The following is a 21,953-nucleotide window of genomic DNA, read 5'->3' as shown; positions in this document are numbered from 1 at the left end:
TGAACGAAAAGGATAAATAGTATTTTTTTAGTGGGAGCAGGTCTTGCTGAAAAACAAGTTTAGTCAAACGAAATATGCCAAAAAATGTAAACTCAGAACTTATTGTTATTTTGTGTATTGTTAAATCACCTAAATATTACAATAAAGTAAACACGTTAAAAAAAGACAGACTAAACTTTTTTATTTTTATATATTTTCTTATTTTTATTTTATGAGGTAATCTGAATTATTCTTGGGTTTGCTCAATTAAATTAGTTTAACAATTTTAATCAATTTAAATTTAAAAAATAAGTAAAAAGAATGGTGTATCCGACCAACTTAGAATATCTATCTCTCAATCAGTCAAAAAAATTATCAGGAGAAAGACACTGATATACGTGGAAGAAAATCGTCAGTGGGCATGTGTGGTTGTTTGTGCCTGTGATGTACGTAAGTGTTTTAAATAATTAATCAAATACACAAATTTGATGATTTTTGGAGAAGTTATCTTCATTTTCGGTCAAAAACGTGCTGAAAGTCACAAAAAAAACAATTTTAAAATTGTAGAATCAGCTTATACGCCCGGTAAATCTAGTAAAAATTTAAAGAATTAAAATGAAAAAAAGTGTAAGAAAATGTATTTTCGAGCTAATTCGCCGACTTTTCAACTGAAAGTATTTGCGTTTTAGGTAAATTATTGCAATTATATACTTTGTAATGTTGATTTATTTAAAAAGGGAGGTCGGGTGTTTGAATCCGGATCAGGTGTAACAATTTTTTTATGAAAAAAAGTGTAGAAAAGGTAAGTGAAACAACACGTAAACAAAAATAAGAGACGAAAAGCGAAAAGCGGTGCATAAAACTGACAGAAATAAGAAAATAATGCGGCAAAAGGTAAAAGTACGTAAAGATGCCAAATTGTAAACGTAAGAGCACATCCTAATAAAGGAAAAATACCTTTTGTTTCGAGAGAAAAAGAGATGAACGTAAAGGTGAAACATAACTTTAAACTTTAGCGTTGAATCCATAAATGACTTACTTCTTAAATTATAAAAAATAAAGAAACGAAAATATTTAATTTATGTCTAAAATTTTTAGTTAATTGAGTTTGTTTAGTAAAGTCCCGAAAAACATTGTTATTAAAAATTATGGCCACTGCGAATCCAGTAGGATTTGCGCACGTCCACTATTTTTGACTAGAAAATACATAAATTTGGTGATTTTTAGAAAAATTATCTCTATTTCTGGATCCCTGGACCGAGATTCGCAGATCATAGGTTCAGAAACTAGTTATTTTTTAGGTGTATTCTTAATAAATCGGCACAATTTTACTTTTGAGAAATTTATTGGACATAAATTACAGTGATTATCTTAGTTTACAATATATCTGTTGCCTCAGATTTTTTGCCGTTGTTAAGTAATTGTTGGACGCTAATTTCAAAACAGTCAACAGATTTTTCCTCTAGTTTTTGAGCACTTTCCGCATTTTCATAAGCTCTAAGATGGAAACTCGAACGATTTGGACGTCAGATTTACCATTAGACTTAAGACGAAAGTGAAATTTTTTAAACCAGTTATTTGTTTAATTTGATGGCAAACTATTACAGACGAACTTTTGATAATCATTTTTTTCCGTTGCAGGAAAACCGTCAAATTCTCATATTTATATTTAATATTTTTTCGTGTGAAAAATATCCGAACATAATTTTTTGTTTACTCGTAATTTTAATTAAGAGGTACACTTGGTTAAATAGCTAATTGTTTGTGAATTCAACAAAAAGAAGCGTTGCGTCCTCTCTGAGTGATTGTATAAAGTTTTAGAAAACATGAGCAGATATCTACTTAACAAGACTGATTTTTGAGAAAAACTCAAATACTTTTTGGAAACTTTATAATAGATTCTCTGCTTGATTGTTTCATACTTTATTGTATAATTATTTCAACTACCTGTCACAAACCTTTTATCTGTAACAGCTCTTCTTCCAACAAATCAAATTTGCATCCTGTAAAACTGCTTTTCCGACTTGCGTGCGCGAAATATAAAGGGAAGTGTGTGTTAGGAAATGTGATAAAAACAGCGATTGAGTAACAAACCTTTATTAAACAAAATTCCACATAACATTTAATTTTTCTTAGGTTTGGGTTTTCTTTTCACAGCATTAATACTTTGAACAATTTGATCAATATCATCATTATCGCCACTGTAATCACTAGTCGCGGATTTTTTATTGGCAGAATTGAGAAAATCTGATACGTATCCGCCCAACATTTCTTTCAAAAACTGACTAACTTTATCGATATTGTAAACCGCGAACATGATACTAAAAATCAAGACAAGCGTCCAAATCGATGTTTGCTTAATCTCCTGCTCAACCATGCTACTTTTGACGATAAAATCAAGCTCGACGTATTTAAAAGACGAATTCGCGATGAAAGTTTCAGGTTCAGGTTCGAGCTTATTATTCAAGTTAGATTCTAAGTGCACTGAGTAGGTTTTCCCGTCCAGCGGCAACGGTGGCACTTGCACTAAAACCCCTTGGTTGTAATCAGCAGTGATCGCAATCGAAGACGTATCCACACGCCCTGTGTAAACAATGCCCGAAGAAGCCGTCTCGCACACAACTTTGAGCCTCAAGCTCTTGTAATGCTCGGGATTTTTGGCGTAAACCTTCACAAGCAAGTCCATGTGGGTCGCCGGCCGGAAAATCACAAGCTGCAAGCCGTGGATGTCCTGGGACACCCGCTCCACGTGGACGACCTTAGGGGCGCTCCGTTCGATTGCATTCGGACTGCTCTTGACGGTGATGTCGTACGAGCAGAAGGGCTGGAGACCGCGGATTCGGAACAACCCCGAACTTTCCGACGTTGACTCCTCCGAAAAGTGACTGCAATTGCCGACACCTAGCGCCACAACCACTATGTTTTCCTCCGGTTCGCGGTTCAGCGAAGTCACCTGGCCGTAGGCGCTGTAAGCGACCCGTTTACCACTGCAAAACAAAATTACCGACGAATCACAGGATAATAAAAACAGTTACGTTAGCTTCACGTTGACGGTTTGGCCCTCGTTGACTTTGATGATTTTCGAGCTCGGCTCGAAACTGTACTCTTTCATCATCGGCCGCAAGAAGTACTCTCCCGGGCTTAGAGAGTGGAAAGTGATTTTCCCGTTCTCGTTTGTCTGCAAGTTGCTCCGGTAACTGTCCCCGCCTGACAGCGAAAGTAAAGCTCCCTATAATAATATTGTTTATTGACAATAAAGCTCATTATTTACGTCAATTAAATATATCTGAATATATAAACATGGCATAATAGTTCTGAACAAAATTAAAAACTAATAAAAAAAGTTTGAAAATAAATCGTAAACACCCTGTAGTAAGTCAGATCAATCAAACTTAATTAATAAGTCGGTTACACCTTGCTCATGCCGTACATACTAATAATTTCATTAGGAAAGCACCGTTTTATTTTTTATTAATTTTTTAAACTAAAATTGTAGGACTGACTTCATTTGGTTTTTATTTTTTAACAGTAATCCCTGAACCGATTAAAAAAAACTTTAGGGACATGTAAGAAGCTAGAAAGGTATCCTAAAAAAAGAATTGGTCCTAAAATGGACCCCTGAGGCACACCTACGTTTATAGTGTAGGACTAGCAATATGATTATTTATTATTTTCTGTGACATAAAAATTGAGTTTTTATAATACAATGCTGTGATTAACTGATCAAAGGCTCATAAAAGATTGCGTAAAACCTTTGATTACTTACTTGTAGGGGGGCATTGTCGTTCTTATCAACCACTTCGATAACGATTTCGGCCAATTTGTGTGCGAGGAAATTCCCGTCATTGTTCGGTCCAACTAAAACGTAGGAATCTTTCTTTGCTGCGATTTTGTACGACTTGGATTTGTCCAAAGGTGGGAATTTGTAAACTCCGTTGGCGTCCGTTTCTGCCATTAGAGTGTCGAAATTTTCGGTCTCGACGGTGACTAGAACCCCCGGAAGGGGCGGTATTATTTTCCCTTGGAACACCACCCCTAAGACAGCTTTAAACTTAGCCCCTAAATTTTCGCAGTCGGTACTGCCACTAATTGAAAGAATGGGGGGGCTAAAATATAAAACATCCGATTGGGGAATAATCACGGCCGTTTCGCTCGGACTTAGCAATAATTGGATTTCGTAACCGTTTTTAACAAACGGAAGAGGTGGACTTTGGGTTTTTACTCCGTCCAGATTAATGGTCGCAGTTACATCACCGTGTTTGGTCTCAGACTCGATCAGTAAAGTCACGGTGTGTTTTTGCGCATTCAAAAATATTTCGTTTGTTGCCGAATCAGTGTTATAGCTCACAGAAGAGGATTCGTAACTGTGACAACTCTTTAAGTGAAATGTGTAAGCCCCAGCCTTTTCTAAGCAATAAGCTAGTTTGCCTTTGTTTATTTTGATCGTATTTTCCTGATTTTGACCGGGGATTTTATAGGTGACCTAAAAAATTCGTTAGCTCGGTAGCGCAACTCCACCACCAATCAAACCTGTGTATCATGAGACGAACTAAATACGACCGAATAGCCAACTTGGACAAAAGTAGGAACTTCAACGTTGATATTATTGACGTTGACTGTTTGCTTATTAGACTTCCAACACAACTTGTTATCGCTTATTGTGATCTCGTAAATTCCGGGATATATGTCGGCAATTTTGTAAGAGTCGTCTAAAAATAATCGCACATACCAAAAACAAAATTTAGCCAAAATTTGTGTATAATTTTGCCTTTTTCGAGCGTTTATTCACATTTTTGAGCAAATAGTTCTGAAAAATATGCCAAAAAAGATAATATACAATGTAGTGTTTTCATTGTTCAAGAAATTTGCATGTTTTTCGCTTTTTTTTCTTTGTTTCTAAACCAGCCCGAAAAATCACTCAATTGCGTCGAAAATCACATTATTTTTGACTTTCTTTAAGTGACAACTTGGAACGTAATAATTTGGCAAATAGAAAATTCACCATATCCTTTTTCAAGGATTTAATTAAATTTATATAGTAAAAAATTCTCTTCGAAAAAATAATCTCAAAAATTACACAGTTAGATCGAAGTTGACGTTATTTCGACTTGATTCGTAAAAATAAGCCGAAATTTAGTTCAAAAAAACGCAAATTTTTATTAGAAAAACATCGTTATGACATATTTTTGGCCCTAATCACTCAGTCTATAAAAAGCAGACTGGAAATCTTACCAGAAATGTTAGTTACGATTTCGTTTTTTTCGCCACTAGGCTTCAGAATGGCCTTCAACCCTTGACAGTCCTTCTTACTAATGCACTGAACTTTTCCGGTGACTGTGGCTTTTAGCTGCGAAAAAATAATAGAACCGACTTGCTCCGAGCTAACTTCAATGTTCTGCACTTTGGGGAAGAATCTAAAAAATTGGCTTAAATTTACGTCAGTGGGTTTGTAGCACGTACTGCATCCCTTTTTGTGAATCTGCGCTATCAACCACCACTTGAACTTGGTACTTCCCCGGACTTAAGTACTCGCAAAACTGACCCGAATTCATATCTGATAACGTTGTAATGACTTTGGTACTCCCAATTTGTGCAAAAGTGACGCTTTGCGACTTATCACTGACAACACTGCCGCAAACTTGGTACGATGTTGGTACCAAATCCGGGATTCGACTGTTAGGGTTCATTTTAACCGCAACTTCTTTAAAGAGGAAATTATCTAAAGAAAAAAATTATTATTGTATCATTTGGTGTTAAATGTGCAACTACCGGCAATCACGTGTAAGTTGTACGTCCCAGCTTTCAGTCTTTGAAGCTTATAAACCCCGTTTGAATCAGTCTGAGTTACTTCTTTGCCGTTTAGAAATACTCTAGCTTTAGGTAAGGGCTTGCCATTAGACGACTTCAAGACACGCCCATTTACGTTAAAACCGATGATCTAAAATTACGAATAAATTTTTGGGCGCCAAAGTAATTTTTAAACCTCAAAATTCTCCTTAAGTTTCACACTTCCGTGCTCGACAGTGAACGGAATGGAATCAGGCTGGTAATAAATGTTCTGTTCAATGTAAAACGGGGCAACGTAATATTTCCCATAAGGCAAAGTGCCAAAAGTAAACACCCCCTGGTCGTTTGTTTTAACGTGACACAGCGGCCTATTGGCTGATTTTAAACCAGACAGGGGCGATTTATCACAACCATCGATTTTTAAGTCAGTGTTCTAAAAAAACTAAAAATTAACGGAAACAGTACAAAAAAAAACAAAAAAATTACAGATGTTTGAGCATACAGGACAACAGTCGTGTCCTTGATTGGCTCCCCTTCGTCCTTAACCGCCCCCACGACGTCATACCCTTGTATAATCAAGCTTTTCGCAGCCAATTCTGTGTTGCCTTCAGCCACCACAACATTAACACTGTCTTTATAAACTTTCCATCTAAAAACCCACAATTACTAAACTACATTACGTGGAAAAAACCCACTTGGAGGTGGAAATTTTCACGACGTAATTGCCGGGATACACGGGGGTGAAAAAAAAGCTGCCCCCACTGCTAGTCGTAGTTTTCCGCACTTCCGAGCTAGACTTTAACTCGACCTCGACCCCTTCAGGGCCACTGTCGCTCCCCAAGCTTTCAACCTGCAATCCCTAATTAAAAAAATCCTGGATCAGGCTTCCCATACCCTTCCAGTGATCCCGAACCCTTTGAAATTAAAATCGATGTCTTTGCCCTGACTGCAGAGGTCCGTAACGCCGTCGACGACTAAGTCGACCCTAGTCGGAGTGAAGCTCCAGCCGGGCGGAGGTTCCAGCTAAAATGTGGCATGAATTTGGGTTTAATTGAAGCAAAGCTAACCTCCAAAATGTATTCGCCTTTGTCGTACAAAGGGACGAAGTAGTAGCCGTTATTGGGGGCGCAGTTGATCTTGTCTTTGAGAATCCCCTGCTTCGTAAGCCTGGAAGTGGGGTTTTTGAGCGACATGTCGAAAATTTGAGCTACTTACAATTTTACTTCCACTTTGGAAAAGTCAATCGGGACGTGGCTTTTAACGAAGCCCCCGCATCCCAGGATGTTATCGGACGTTGCCCGGAGCACAACGTAAAAGAAAACGAACAAAAACACGCATAGTTTATTCATTTTTACGAAATTAATTCAATTTAAATAACAGAGATAATTTTTGACATGTCGGATTTAGGGATTTTGCTTCCGCGGTTCAGATCCCAATGTATTGTGTGGCGCAAAAATTTGAATTTTTATTTTTGTTTATCACTATCATTTTAAACAATCATTTATCTTATTTTTGTAAGTAATTTATAATTTAAATTACGCGATAAAGCTATTACATATTTATTTTAATAAAATGAATCACTCGTCCTGGCTCGATCACGTGCGCATTAGTTTTACTTTTTTGTAATTCCTGTTTGCGAATCCGGTATTACACATTTTTCGAAATTTTATTTCGTTATCTGAATGGTATATATGGGTTTATTGGTTCGGTCGTGGTTGGTATAGCGCTCTTTTAGGTCATGGGTGAAGTAAATTCTGATAAGAACCAAATTTAAACTAAGTTTCTCGGTAAATCTTCTATTCAGTCTTCAGACAGTACAAGAGAGTGCTTCAGTTTTCGGTAAGTGTTATTCAAAAGTCATGACCTTCACCAAAGTTAAGTACTTACACAAGTTCGGTGATTAAGAATGGGGTTTTTGGTCAATTTATTTATTAGGAATTTTTGTAATTAAGGGGCATTAAATCCAAAAATTCTGTAACTTTTTAGTAGATGCCTCCAGATGGTGGAGGTTTTTATCGCTCAATAAAATCTTGATTTCTTCATTACGACGCGTATGTCGACCGCAGTACTTATTTTCAAACCGTTCAGTTCATAAAAAATTGTACGTGCGTGAAATTTTCGTGAGCTCAGTTGAAAACAGACTTAAATCAAGGAGGGGGACACCAGTTATTGGTCAAGAAACCTCTTAATAGCCACTTACACATTTCGTCGGTAATCACATGTTGATGCAACCAGCAATGTAGTCAAGATTTGTATTATTATTTTGTTACCTACATAAAATCAAATGGCAGTGATTAGCTGTTGTTCGAGTCATTTTTATTGGAAAAAAAATACAGTAGGTATGTAAGTTTAGTATTTCTTATTAGTGCTTTACCGTCAGCGGTGTTTACACATTCAAATCAAACGTACAGTGTATCCGATTTGATTTTTTTTAAATTACAGTGCTTTCCCCCTGTTTCAGGTGCGCTAATGACCGCATAATGGCCAGCGAATTTCAAAACGGTGAGTACAAAATTTACTTTTCGGTTTTAAACGCTGGCAGTTTGTCTATTTGCTGGACAATACCCTTGTACCTTGTTTCCTACATATTTTAAAACTGCTGATAATGCAAAACATTCTTGATAACTATTCTTTAAATAAGCATTTTGCTAAATTTGTCAGGTGTCGACATATACATAAGCTCCGTTAGTCAGTTAAAGTACCTGAAGAATATTTTAATTTGCCACGTCCGGTTAGCACATCGATAACTAAAAAATTGCCTTACATTTAATAATGTGCGAAAAAATGTACATTTCTAATCATCATTGAAAACACGCATTGTATTCTTTGTTACAGAACAATAATGACGGTGAAAATTTAAACAAATAATTTTTTACTAGCCGCGTGGCACAAATACTGCCAGAGTGCCACAAACGTAACTTTTTTAAACATTGTCAACAACAGCAAACCCTAGAATTTACGGATAATGCCCCGCTATCATTGTCTCATTGTAAATAAATCGCAAAGTTATGTTCCTAGTTATGCAAACAGATTAAAATTAATTCGTTACGCACTTAAACCAATGTTCCAATGTGTGTTATTCGGTAGATAAAAAGTAAAACAAAAGTCGTAAAATAAAATGTTTATTTCTTTCTAATAAGACGACCACTTTTGTGTCAAGGAATAACAATGGTTTTAATTGTTAATAATTAGTAATTTGAAGCGATTTCCTTTCCTGTAAATAAACTTAACTACCAGTTTGAAAGAAAAACAAAAGAAAATGAAAAACTCGTAAAGCATTGTTCCAATGCCATAACGCGAAATTTTTGCGCTTGGAAGTTAGTTCATTGACGTATGGTAACCACAGCCGCGATCCAATAAAAGAGCGATAAGAAACGTTATATGATTAGGATTTTCCACTTCGTGATAGTAGTGATTACACCATTTCGCCGTAAACAAATCGATGAATCAATCAACCGATTCAGGTCCAGACCAAATCTTACCAGCGGAAGACTCCACCACAACCAGTCCAGATGTCCCCGTGCGTCTCCGCATCCCGGAAACTGGAAAAGCGATTGAAACCACTCCTCCGGTCTCAATCCCCGGACTTCTCAAACGCACCGCTACCGACTTTCCCGACCATCCTGCACTAGCATACAAGGCCGAGGGAAAATGGAACAAGATAACATACAAGTAAATATTTTCTCACTCGAACCCAAACTAGAAATACCAATTTCTAGGGAATACTACGAGCTAGTGCGAACCTGTGCTAAAGCTTTCATCAAGCTGGGCTTAGAAAGACACCATGCCGTCTGCATCCTGGGCTTTAATAGCCCGGAGTGGTTCATTTCAGATCTTGCCGCAATTTTCGCAGGGTTTGTTTCGCAAAATTGTACTTGATTTGTTACCAGACTGTTTTTTAGGGGAATAGCTGTGGGGATTTATACAACGAATTCGAGCGAAGCGTGCTTTCATTGCGCGAATCACAGTCGAGCGAATATTATTGTCGTACAGGACCAAAAACAACTCGAAAAAATTCTTGCAATAAAATCGCGATTACCGCACCTGAAAGCCATCATTCAATACGAGGGCACTCCCACAAGTGCCGATGTTATCAGCGTAAGTCCTTTGCTTAATTGTTATCGAAAGCAACAGTAACAGCGCGACGTTTGCAGTGGGAAGATTTATTAATAATCGGGAGAGATCAGGAGGACGAAGATCTGGAAAGAGTCCTTAAAACTATTGGAGTTAACGAATGCTGCACTCTCGTCTATACGGTACGTATTATCATTACTTAAAAAAATCTATTTTTTTAATTCAACTGCAAATAATTAAATTCACCAGTCTGGCACCGTGGGTAAGCCCAAAGCCGTGATGCTAAGTCACGATAACTTAACATGGGACGCGCTGTCGATCTGTGAGCGTCTGGACGTGAAAAAGGGCGAAGAAGTGATTGTTAGTTACCTCCCTTTGAGCCATGTGGCGGCCCAAGTCACCGATATTTACATAGCAATGATGTATGCAGTTTGTATTTACTTCGCCGACGCGAATGCTCTTAAAGGCTCGCTGATAAACACTTTGCAAGAAGCCCAGCCGACGAAATTCCTGGGTGTTCCGCGAGTCTGGGAAAAAATGCACGAAAAAATGATGCAAGTCGCCGCGCAAAATGGTCGAGTTAAGAAGAGTTTGGCTTCGTGGGCCAAAAGCCAGGCTTTACACTACCACCTTAACCGAATTAAAGGGTACGTTGGGACTAACTCAACCATTTCCCCAATGCTGGGTTTTAGGGTCAATGGGAGCGGTTGGGGTTATTGTCTAGCCAGTTCTCTCATTTTTAAGAAAGTTAAACAAGCCCTGGGCTTGAGTCGGTGCACGTTGTTTGTCTCAGCGGCTGCACCTCTCGCTGCCGACATCAAGCGATATTTTCTGAGCATCGATATGCCAATCATGGAGGCTTTTGGCATGTCGGAGGCGAGTGGGGCACACACCATGTGCAATATGGGGTCGTTCGGGCTGGAAACGATAGGAATGGCACTCCCGGGGATGAAGACCAAAATTTTGAACCCCGAAGACGGGCAAGGGGAGATCTGTATGAACGGACGCCATGTCTTCATGGGGTACTTGGGCGATAGGGAGAAGACAGACGAGGCTATCGACTCTGAGGGGTGGTTGCATTCGGGGGATTTGGGCCGAATTGACGAAAACAATTTTATTTATATTACGGGGCGTTTGAAGGAACTTATCATTACAGCAGGGGGTGAAAATATACCACCAGTGCCCATCGAACAGCTGGTCAAATCGGAGTTGCCCCACGTCAGTAACGTGTTTCTTGTTGGGGATAAACGAAAATTTCTGTCGGTTTTATTGACTTTCAAAACCGACGTTGATTCCGACACTGCTAGGCCTTTGGATACCTTGCTACCCTCCGTTCAAGATTGGTTAAAAAGTTTAGGGTGCCCGGCTAAGACCGTCACTGAGGTTCTTGAAGCGGGGCCCCATCCCAAACTGTTGGAAGCGCTCAAAGAAAGTATTGATCGGGTTAACCAACAAGCCGTTTCCAACGCCCAAAGAATACAGAAGTTGTCGATACTTCCAGTCGATTTTTCGGTAGCTACAGGGGAATTAGGTATTCGGTGTTTCGATAGTTGAGCTGGGTGCTAATTCAAATTTTCAGGACCGACAATGAAAGTCAAGAGGAACGTCGTGGCCGCGAAATATGCAGACATAATTGAAAAAATGTATGCCTAAACTGTCGTTTAATAAAGTGTTTGGAACAGACTGTTTTTTGCGGCTAGTTGTCGGTTGTGTTTTTAGTTAGGGAGGGGGGTAAAGAAACTCGCGCTTATTGTCAAAATATTCTTTACTTAAAAGTAATATAAATAATACCTTGAGTATAATTTAAAGTTAGAAGTCATCTTACATCATCTTTTTAAATAAATAAGTGAATATGGTAAGTATACATATATGCAATATAGACATATTTTACATAATTTCCTTAAATGGTAACAAAATGCTAGCTACTGGGGCACGGTTCTGCCTCGGCACTACTATCGCTACTGTCTGAGTCCTTGCAACAGCGACACTGCTGTCGCCTCTTACACTTCGATCTGTGACACTTACTACATTTAGGTCTATATACAGGGGCAACTAACTCTACCTTAATATTAGCAGTGGCGGTTACTTTGGTTGTGTAAGGGCCACTAGAACTGGATTCTGGACTACTGTATTCTACAGTGACTTGTGGCTCGACTATAATACTCTGATTGCAACTCTCCTCTGTAATAGTGGTGAGGCTGGGCTCTCGAGTGGCTTTGACGGAAGTGTTTCGGCGGGAGGGCTTTGAGTAGGTTGGGGTTCGGATAGGGGGAGGAGGAGGTGGAGGTGGTGTTGGTGTGGCAATCCGGTCGGTGTGTTCTAGTTGGTAGAGTTCGGCTCGAGGACCGGCGAGGAGTAGCAAAATGGGGAAGAAAACCAGAGAATTGATAGTTGAACTGCACAGGGATACCAGCAATGCGGTGAAAAAATGGCATTGGATGAACTCGAACTGGGAAGTTACTAATACTGAGACACATACAAATAGTCCAAAATCGCCTTTGAGTATAGGTTCGGCGTATAATTCTAACGACATTTTGAGTCTCCGTTCACAATTTCCTAAAGCGCTTAAGAAACCTGTTAGGATAAGGAAGATATTGCGACTCACTATTATAAAATGCAATGCACCTATTGTTCCACTTAAAGCATTTACGTTCACCAAACACATCAACAACATACAGATTATAATGCTGAATACGGAACACCAAAGTTTTGTCCACTGTACAAGAACACACGCTACTAGAACGGCCGCGAGTAACGTGAGTACCAGCTGGGCAGCCAACAAGCGGTCTAGTAGTAGGAACTGATTAAAATAAGCGAATATAAGTCCAATGGGATAATTCTTTAATCCCCTTTGATTGTACTCTTCGGAAATTTGTTTAATCTGTTTGAGAGTTTCTATGATTTTTCCAGTACTTTTCAAATTCTTGAGGTAGAATGGCATTTGAGTATAAACAAGAGGTCGTGACTTTGGAATTTTTAAATCGAACTCGGCCTTAGAACTATAGTGTTGACAAGGCTTCGGTGTTAGATTCGCCTGGGAGCTTGAATATGACATTTGATCGTTACTATTCCAAACTGATAAATAGTTATAAAACGCTTTGGGATCTATAATGCCTTTATCGACAAGTTGTTTCTTAAAAATTTGACTTTTATCGACTGGAAACTCCACAATGCCAGTCTGCGCTAACAATTTGAACGCTAATACTGCCTTTTCGGTCGCATTCGGAAACCACTTCTCGCTATTAAGGAAATTGTTTTTCCGATTCAAGTCAAACTCTTGCTGTAAATCTAGTAAAAAATCCCGGAAATTGGCTAACCAAAAATCGTTCATATTCAAGCCCCCATTCGAGTCTTTCAAAACATGAGGTACATTTGTTAAAGACGAGTGGTATTCATACAGAAGCGGTTGGCTTAAAGGGTACTCCAACTCGGTCGTCACTAAATAAAAATTATAAAAACCAAAGAATTTATTTTGAGCTTCTAAATATTTGTACTCCTGCGTATTCTTTGGTAAAAATGTCGATAATCTCACGTCAAACTCCAACTTCAATCCGTTAAAAACGCAAAATATTATCAACACAGCGTACGTCAAACACAAAACCACCTTCACAAATGGTTTAACAAGCACTGATGTGAAGTAACGATTCACTAACCACGTTAAAAGACTTTTCTTTTGCTGACAGATCACCTCCGCAGTCAACAAGTTTTCACCATGTTCCTGCAACAAAAACAGTAAATTACCATCGACAAAAACGCATCCTATCGCCGCCACTGGCTTTCACCCAAACCAAATCACTGCACACAATGAGCTCAAGTTTCAGGCGTCAGCTGGCCGGCGTTTTAATAAGGAACATCTTATTTTCTCCTATCTCTAAGAACTCAACATACGAAATGATTTCATACACGTTTTTATTATCACTTGAAGCTAATTGCAAAACTGGTGTGCACCAAGTATCTCGTCAAATCGAAATTATTTCAATTTTCGTAATTAAAATAACGGAAGTGAGGCTTGATTTAAATTTTTTCGTATAAGGAGGTAAGTCTGGGTCCCCAGACTATTTAATGTGTGACTCCTTTCAATAAAAATTGAGACAGGAAATTTTTATGGGAAGCAATAAATCACAAGCGTCATCGCAGTGATTCAAATTAATTGGCTTTGGAAATATTTAATTATTTATACGATTATCAGTGTCATTTTTAATTAAAGACATATGGCTATTGTGAGTTGTTTTTACGATTATGCGGAATGAAAGGTATGTGTGGTAATGGTTACGAGCGAAAAAATTAAGTATTATTTGACCGTAACGAAAATAAACAAACCCGAATGTAAAAAGTAAATAACGGTAGACAGAGACATCTGCAAAGGCAAGGTTCTTGCGTAGATGAGGAGTCGAATTGGTTGCGATCATAAGAAGCGAAGTTAATAGACACATACCGGTGTTGGCGAATTGCCGTATAAAGTTGGTGTTTTTTTGCGTAAATTCCGACATGCTCGACTAAAGAGGAAAAACTTACCGGGTCATTGTTGTTGTTTGTGGGAGGCTTGGACTTGGTCTCGTTCCGGAAGCACGGCACGTCAGTCTTTCGACAGCGCTGCTCGAGGGCCAAGAGCGAAGGGAACACAATAAGCAATGCAGCACCGTGGAATATAACAAGTACCGCACATTGTAAACAGAAAACACGTAACGCCGGCACTGGCAGTACAGCAGCCGCTAAGAACGCGGCGGAATTCACTAACGCCGCCGAGATAATGCTAGGACCCGTCCTTTGTAGCACTTCCGGTGGCGACAGATTCCTCATATGCGTCGACAAAATAAGGAACATTTCTCTCATTGCGAGTCCAACAGTAACAAAAGGTAACACATGCGTGCTCAGTAGGTTTATCGGCAGTCCGATCAAACTGCAAACGCCCAGCGCGGCGGCGGCTGAGCTCGCCAAGACCAGCACTCCCAAGGCAGCCAGCCCCGACTGGGCCACCCACCCGTACACCGCCGCCACCCCCAGCACCACCCCCAGCTTCACCACGTCCGTCTTCGACGCCTCCTTCAACATCTTGTTCAAATTGGCGGTGGAGAACGTCACGAAGATGTAATTCGACGACTTCTTGCTCTTCGTCAGACGATCCACCTCCTGGAACAACCAAAAATTACCACCATTCACTCTACTCCTTGCGCCAACCACCAACCTGTGCGAACTTCTTCTGCCAGGCGTTCAGTACGGTTGTGGCCTTCTCCTGGTTCCATCCGATGTGGTGCACTTTGTAATGTCCAGACCAGAATTCGAACAGTTCGTGTTCGCCCATTAATTGTACAACAGTTTGTAAAGCTTTGGCTTGTTTAATATGACCAGATTTATTCTTATTGGCACCGCCAACGATCAAGTCTTCCGGCCAGTGCATGTATTTCGCGGCGAAACCGTAACAACCACTGGTTAGTTCAGCACCAATATCTAAATTTTGACTCGAATTGTAATTTGGAGCCGTCACTGGACATTCCGGGTCGCGGGGGTTCAAACACGGCTTTTCCTGATATCCAGAGGTTATTCCAGCACGCTTGAAATAATCCTCTAAAGAATGATAATCAAACTGGGATTCTTTTTGCTTTAACTCGGATACTAACTGACTGGGGTTGAGGTTTGTCCATTTTATATGCTTGCCTATTCCATATCTAGAAACAAATAAACTCCAGATAAAACCCAAATCACACTTTGGGTTACTTTTTTTTGTAAATTTAATGCTCTGAATCGAAATTTAACAACAAAAATTATGTATCAATATTTTGATGACACTTTTCTTCATGTTTATCTATACTGCCTTAAGATTTTCGGTAAAAGAATCTAAGTGAGAATTCAAAAATGAATGACTTGTCGCATATTTTAGGCCTTAATACGTGAACATATGATTCAGATGGATTAATGTAACATAAATGCATAACGAAATTACAAGAAGTATTGGATTTTGAGAAATTTTGTTTATTTATTGTAAAAACAAATCATCATGTAACAAAACCAACTATAATTATCCAATTAATAAATTAATTGCTTGAAATTTGAAATTATGACACTTTTTTAATCCAAACTCTTCACTATGTTTCTATAAAATGAGTACATTGCGAACTCTCGAGATCTCCCCTATTTCAAATGAAAAATGTAAACTGTAGTTAAATTAGTTAATTGTTGTTGAAAAGAAAGGCGTAAATAATGTTACGTTCTTTCGCCAAGCCAAAAAAATATGAATTACTCGATTCCGATTCCGGATTAAAAATGAAATTAAATAAGACGATGAAAAAAAGTAAATATTTTGAATAAAACGGGTGATCAGCCTTTTTGCGAGCATTTTGGCTGTTGTTCCGGGAACGGTCGCGGTAGGTAAGACATTTGAGTTGGTTATAAAAGGGCAGCTGCTGAGCCCGTGACCACCCTCCAAGTCGGTCGGTTTTCCGAACTTACGGTATATGGACAGGATAATCAGGTCCGAGCAATTTGGAGCCTTCCCAGAAGCAGTCGAGCGCCGTGATGATGGAGCAGGGCATCATATTTTCGAAAATCTGTTCAATAAAGTGCGCATCAAAATTGGGAATGCTGGGTGCTTGGCAGAAGTCCTTGAGGCGCCAGGTGATGTCGAACATCGTGATGGTGACCTGCGTGGCCTTCTGGAGGAGCGCGAGGTGCTCCAGGAGGCCGTGCGGATGCAGGAGGTCGATGTCGGGCTCGACGGCCGTCTGCACGATCATCTGGTGCGTGGAGAGCATCTCCTGCGGCGTCGCCTCGGCGCCCGTGGAGGGCTCGGCCCACAGCAGCTCGATGTCCGAGTGGAAGGCCATGCTCTTCAGGCCCACGGAGAAGGTGGCGATCGCCAGCACGCTCACGAAGAGGAACTTGCCGGCGTGCGTATCGAGGATGCGGCCCAGGGAGCGCAGCTGGCGCTGAATTCGGCCACGAACCCACAGAATGCCGCGGTCTCCGCTCGCTTTGCCCTGCAACAGAGTATACCATGCAATGGACCACCCAAGCAGCGGCCTGACGTCACACGGACCACCCAAGTTGCATACATATGGATACGGCAATCTCCGCCGCACTTCACCGCCTAGACTGTCCTTCTAGGAAGGATCGTCCAACGCTAGCAAGCCTACCTACGGCCGCAGCGGCCTACCATTACTCCGATCACTCCGATTCAACAATATTGCCAATCACTACTCATACTCGACAGATACACACCGCCATACCATATCTCACAGCTGTCACACGACATGCCCTCGCACCGAAACGACCACGCAACCCCGAAAAGGAACCACCACACATTCCTCCTCTGCTTCCTCTTCTTTCATTACTATATTATACAAACGACGACATTTTTATCGCCAGTACCGATATGCCATTATTTTAGGACACCCTGTACGCACGAACGCCCACCAAACCCCTCCCGACCCCAAATTCCAACAACTCCTCACGACACAATTAACAAAAACCACCACTGACTTTTCGATACAAATCGATTTCTTGAGATTTTGGCACCTGTTATGACTAAGTATGACGTATGACATACTATATTCTATATACTTGGTATAATACTTGTGTTCCCTTCGATTCTACTGTTCTTTAAAGTTTTTTTAAACCCAAAAATGTTCCATTTGAAAAAACATAACTTTGGTGTTTTCTAATATTGGGACAGCCTGTATATGTACGAAGTTATACTAATATATAATAAGTTATTTAGCTTTTGTGTGTATGAAGGGCTGATAGGAAATGTGAGCCCTCGTCATGAATTTGGCGATCGTGGCTCGGTGCCAACAGCCTCCGCTCGCAGATTATGTCACAAAACCGCCAGCATTCAATTTCGGGTATTTATTTTTTATGTGGCATTCCTGTTGTCCATTAAACCGCTGGCTCATGCGAACGGAATGTTCACTAAATTGGGAGACATTCATCAAAATTTCAGTGGTCATTTCCCTGCTAATCAATAAAACCGTTTCCGTCCGAAATAGCGAGGCCTTTACCGCTCAAATATTGCAATTACCTGGCATAAAAAAGCCATAAAACCGCATTTACATATAAAATAAATAAAATAAGTTCGATTATTTTCATTAAAACCCGAGTCATGTGCATAATCTTTATTTGTTGCCGTTCTGAATTTAAATTTGCGAGTTGAGCGTGCATTTTTAAAAAGAGAGGAAAGTAGGTGCTCCAGCTTTACATGGGTTTAATTATTGTAAATAAACTTCCGGTAATTAAAAAAGCGGTACCTCTTGACAAAGTGCTTGAAAGTGACAGAAAGGGGCTGTTGTCAACGTAATAAAATGAAGTGTTCATTTGCAAGAGAAACCGATTTTGTACACATAAAATGTATAAACATGTGAATTGAGATGCAATCGGGTTTTGAAGCATCCTACATGGGATTTGTTAGACGCTATCGTAAAATAAAATAAAAACGATACTAGCGTTTTATATTACAGTTATTAGTCTAGGCACCGCAAATATGCCGGCTTTAACAATATACAATTATCTTACCGGTTTTATAGTGGTAATTTTCAATGAAAATCTCTTATTGATAAATATTTCTTGTTGCTTACGCCGATAAGGGAAATGAATTAGTGAGAAAACGCCACCCATTACAGGGGTCAACAGCGTTACATTTTCCTACATTTTAGTAACATCGACGATAAAGGATTTAAAGTTTATCACTCGTAATAAATCTCCCATGTCATTTGTGTAATTAGTGTTTTAGCTTTTTTCCCCGACAAATTAAAATTCATGTTCATGCATAATATGAGCAATAAATGACAGAGCAACAATTATTTCTCTCGTCGTTTTGTAAATAAACAACCTTCGAGGTGATGAGAGCAAACTTCTTTAGTATATCGTATCTCCCTTGTATAACGCGTTCGGCTTCTTTTGCATAATCTTATTTACATAAATAATTTCGAGCAGATCTTTGCTGAATAACATTAATGACATACAGAACGGGCGAGATTATTCGGAATTTTTAAAGACATAATTGTAGGAAGTCGAAAGTTTTACGTTAAACATTGAATGGTCGTAACGATCGTTAATCGGGTAACGACCACGGACACTTAGCAATACAGTCGGCTCTTTTAAACTGCTCCACATAGGCGTAGCTAGACGACACTAATAGGGGTCCACTATTCACGTCTCCCCATAATTTTTTCGAGAATTTTGACTTTCATTTACCGCACTCGTATATTAGCTTTCTAAAGCACAAAATAGGCTTTGTGCTAAGGAATTTTCAAACTGGGGTTAAGTTTATTTCTGAGAAGATACGATCCCTCCAGGTAGCCACCACCTGATGGCTGTTTTTCACGTGCACAATGTAATCAGGATCAATCAGATCTCAAGACGCCATTGCAGCTCGCCTTCGTCATTAAAACATTATCGCAATGCCAAAAATGTACAAGCACAATTTGATTTCAAATAAAAAATACGATCGCCCAGCGTCGGTTTATGACTACACAATAAACATAAATATTAATGCCCCAATTAAATTTAACCTACAATGGAAATGGTCGAGTAATGTTCTGAGGTCAAACCGGTTATAGAAATTTGATTGGATCAAATAGAGTTTATAAAGTATGTGTTAAAGCAATAAATTTTTGCAAGGTACGTTTCAAACGAGAGTCGTGTTTCCTTTTAAATGGCGTATGATGAATCAAACCGTTCCAATTCCATAAAGACTTGAGAGTGGTCGGAATATAAATGTCATCTGTTATGCGCTAGTAACGTCGAGATTTTTTTCATCTGTCGGCTATAATTAATAGTCCAAGTCGTAAGATTCGTAAGAAGATTTGGATGAGTGACCTGCCGGTACATCAAATGTGATTGAGGCTGTGTATTATTAGTTTGAGTGGATCTGCGCCAGTGGCGTACGGTGGAATTTTCACGTTAATTAATTCAGTTTTAAAATCTTCAAACACACAATTATAGACCGGTCCCTCGCAACCCAACTTGGCACTCTGTGAGAATCCTGGCATGGAGATATCGAAATTTTTGGCAGTAGAATGGCAATTTCTTTTATTTACCACACACGAAAAATAATAACTTCCATTTTCTGCGAGGTTGTTTAAAAAAAGTAAAAAAAAAGTACGTGTAAGAAGATATGAAAAATTTTTTTTTAGTTTGTTATAATTTTTTTTCGATTAAAATAAGGTATAAAGTGTTATACCACAGAACTCTTTAAAAATATTAAATTGACCCTTCATGTATGTCTTGTCAAGTTAGCCTTGTATCCTCAGAACAAATAACGACAGAAATTATATACTCTTACGCATATACTATATCTTAATAAGTTTTGCTGGATAGTTTTTAGAATAAGTATTTAACTGCATCCATACTTTTTACCGACCCTGTATATTGTTCGATAAAACTTCAATAATTTTTATTAAAAACAAGTTCTATTTTCAATTTTGGTTTCTACAAAATGTATGTAGTAATTGGCGCAGTCGGTAGGATTGATACTTGGTGGCAAAATTCATACGTTTTAACGTAATCTATAACTTGACAAGATTTTGTTTCCGTGACTTATCTTTTAAAGGGTGGCGGAATACGTTATACAAAAAATACAACTGAAGGGTACAGGGGATAACGACTCAGTCCGTGTCAGCTGAAACCACAGGTTTGCAACTCAGCTTGGTTTTCTTATAAAAGGGGACTGAGGTCCGTTTTGTCCTGTACCCTTCAAGTGCAAAAGATAAAAAATCTCAGCCCTCGGTATTGTCAAATTTTGAGATTGTAGAAGGTTGTGTGTGAGCGGTGAAAGAGGGAAGTTTGCGTATCGTGCGTGAATAGGGTGGCTGTGGCTAGTTCCGGAAACGGATAAGCATGAGCGGCTCATCCAGGAGGGGGCGGCCGGCGGAGCCTGCGGGGCGCGTTTGCGCGCGGGGTGCGGGCAGGTAAGCTAAGCAGCTAAGCTAGCTGCGGACCACACACGCGGCCAGCCCGGTGGTCCCACCAAGGCTAGCGTAACACGGCACATCGCCCACCAGACCGCAATCAGGTCTGGCCCAAATCATCTGTCACACCTGACGCGGCGCCCGGCGCCGCGACGCCGACTCGCTCTTACCTGGTCGAGCTGGTCCAGCGCGACGGCGGCGTCGACCCATCCCGGCCTGGTGTACAGGTCCGACTCGTGGCGCCCCGGCGACTCCGACGCCGCCGTGGAGGCCATCCTCTTAGCGGGCGCGGGCCCGCTCCAAACCGCGCATCATTCCACAGACCACGGCACTGGCCTCCGGCGCGGGCTCGGGCCCTATAGTCCTGGCGCGTGCACCGGGCATCCTCGGACACGCTGCTTTCGACACTTCCGCCACTCGCACTCGGACGCACAAACGGCCAAGACCAAAACACATTTAACGTGGGGAACAACAACAAAGTGACACGCAGTGCGACTCACGACTCCACAACCAACACAACTGCGAGTTCGACTGACGAGCCGACTGCTAAGCTGTTGCCCGTTCATTGTAATCGCAATGCCTTGGGTCGCTCTCTACAGGCGACCGGCGTCGAGTTTCTCCGAACGAAGACCACCCACAGTATATGTTTAGAATGTAAATTCTCCAAATTACATTACTTTTGTTTTTTTTCTCACCATCATACGATATACAGACAGTCTAATAGACTCCACACATCCACCACCGCCGATAAGCCCCAACCCTTCATACCCAAAAGTTTGCCCACAATTCACAATACGCAACCCACCATCACCACCGTGGTGGCGATAGGTGATCGCAATTAATCTTAAATATATTCAACTGTTTTATTTCATTATGCAATGATTGTAATGACGATTTACCTCACACAGACTGATGTTTGCTCTTCGGTTAGAATGAAAATATAAAACTCTTTAAAGCGCTAATAAATTAACATAATATTGACCACGACGGCGACTTTCAAAAGAATCCCGATAATTAGTATGACTTCCGCTTGCAATCATCTCCTGACATACTAATACTGAACTACCCACCGTTACCAAAAATTTTACATACACCATCATTGAAATCACCAACTCACCACTCCCACCCCGCGCCTCAAAACACATTTTCCGGCAAAAATGCCTCAAGACACAGATACATATTTATTGATCTAAATTTCTCCTCAATATTCGA

General features: G+C 40.0%; 3 protein-coding genes across 9 annotated transcripts; 1 reads left to right on the top strand and 2 right to left on the bottom strand.

Moving 5' to 3' along the window:
* The first annotated feature begins 381 nt into the window (after positions 1-381).
* Positions 382-11,521, top strand: LOC656239 (very long-chain-fatty-acid--CoA ligase bubblegum). Of its 6 annotated transcripts, XM_064359543.1 has the most exons (9): positions 402-425; positions 8,228-8,268; positions 9,231-9,438; positions 9,486-9,620; positions 9,669-9,864; positions 9,921-10,022; positions 10,090-10,487; positions 10,533-11,371; positions 11,420-11,521. In XM_064359543.1, coding segments are annotated over exons 1-9 (1,995 nt in total). In that variant the 5' UTR covers positions 402-423; the 3' UTR covers positions 11,494-11,521. The 6 variants fall into 6 exon arrangements, with proteins under 6 accessions (XP_064215612.1, XP_015834621.1, XP_064215613.1 ...); XM_064359542.1 differs by having other exon boundaries at positions 382-425; positions 10,090-11,371; XM_015979135.2 differs by having other exon boundaries at positions 382-429; positions 10,090-11,371.
* Positions 2,061-7,203, bottom strand: LOC100381254 (uncharacterized protein). Its single transcript, XM_015979128.2, has 13 exons — positions 6,982-7,203; positions 6,834-6,933; positions 6,661-6,789; positions 6,462-6,616; positions 6,253-6,415; positions 5,963-6,199; positions 5,749-5,917; positions 5,440-5,698; positions 5,212-5,393; positions 4,510-4,688; positions 3,746-4,462; positions 3,015-3,208; positions 2,061-2,966 (listed from the first exon to the last, which is right to left on the bottom strand). The coding sequence occupies exons 1-13, from the start codon at positions 7,113-7,115 to the stop codon at positions 2,102-2,104; spliced, it is 3,483 nt and encodes a 1,160-aa protein (XP_015834614.2). The 5' UTR covers positions 7,116-7,203; the 3' UTR covers positions 2,061-2,101.
* A 66-nt stretch (positions 11,522-11,587) lies between the features above and the next one.
* On the bottom strand, positions 11,588-21,016 carry ptc (patched). 2 transcript variants are annotated; one of them, XM_008202437.3, is made up of 5 exons: positions 16,874-17,204; positions 16,288-16,814; positions 15,026-15,506; positions 14,356-14,970; positions 11,588-13,558 (listed from the first exon to the last, which is right to left on the bottom strand). In XM_008202437.3, exons 1-5 carry the CDS (start codon positions 16,889-16,891, stop codon positions 11,759-11,761), a joined length of 3,441 nt encoding a protein of 1,146 aa, XP_008200659.1. In that variant the 5' UTR covers positions 16,892-17,204; the 3' UTR covers positions 11,588-11,758. The 2 variants fall into 2 exon arrangements, with proteins under 2 accessions (XP_008200659.1, NP_001127849.1); NM_001134377.1 differs by lacking the exon at positions 16,874-17,204 and adding an exon at positions 20,912-21,016 and having other exon boundaries at positions 11,759-13,558.
* Between the last annotated feature and the right edge of the window lie 937 nt (positions 21,017-21,953).

The sequence above is a fragment of the Tribolium castaneum genome, chromosome 10, assembly GCF_031307605.1.
Source record: "Tribolium castaneum strain GA2 chromosome 10, icTriCast1.1, whole genome shotgun sequence".
In the NCBI taxonomy this organism is placed as follows: domain Eukaryota; kingdom Metazoa; phylum Arthropoda; class Insecta; order Coleoptera; family Tenebrionidae; genus Tribolium; species Tribolium castaneum.
Note: the sequence above shows the minus strand (reverse complement) of the source record. Positions and strands in the feature narration are given on the sequence as shown.

Bases quoted from the DNA above. Each gene is read 5' to 3' on its own strand.
- LOC656239 (XM_064359542.1), top strand. The intron at 9,439-9,485 runs GTAAATATTTTC...ACCAATTTCTAG, and splicing joins TGGAACAAGATAACATACAA to GGAATACTACGAGCTAGTGC. The intron at 11,372-11,419 runs GTATTCGGTGTT...TCAAATTTTCAG, and splicing joins GGTAGCTACAGGGGAATTAG to GACCGACAATGAAAGTCAAG.
- LOC100381254 (XM_015979128.2), bottom strand. From the start codon at position 7,115: ATGAATAAACTATGCGTGTTTTTGTTCGTTTTCTTTTACGTTGTGCTC. The intron at 6,934-6,981 runs GTAAGTAGCTCA...CCCCACTTCCAG, and splicing joins TCCAAAGTGGAAGTAAAATT to GCTTACGAAGCAGGGGATTC. The intron at 5,394-5,439 runs GTACGTGCTACA...CCAATTTTTTAG, and splicing joins GATTCACAAAAAGGGATGCA to ATTCTTCCCCAAAGTGCAGA.
- ptc (NM_001134377.1), bottom strand. From the start codon at position 21,016: ATGGCCTCCACGGCGGCGTCGGAGTCGCCGGGGCGCCACGAGTCGGAC. The intron at 16,815-20,911 runs GTAAGAGCGAGT...ACTCTGTTGCAG, and splicing joins CGCTGGACCAGCTCGACCAG to GGCAAAGCGAGCGGAGACCG. The intron at 15,507-16,287 runs GTAAGTTCGGAA...ATTTGTTTCTAG, and splicing joins GATTATCCTGTCCATATACC to ATATGGAATAGGCAAGCATA.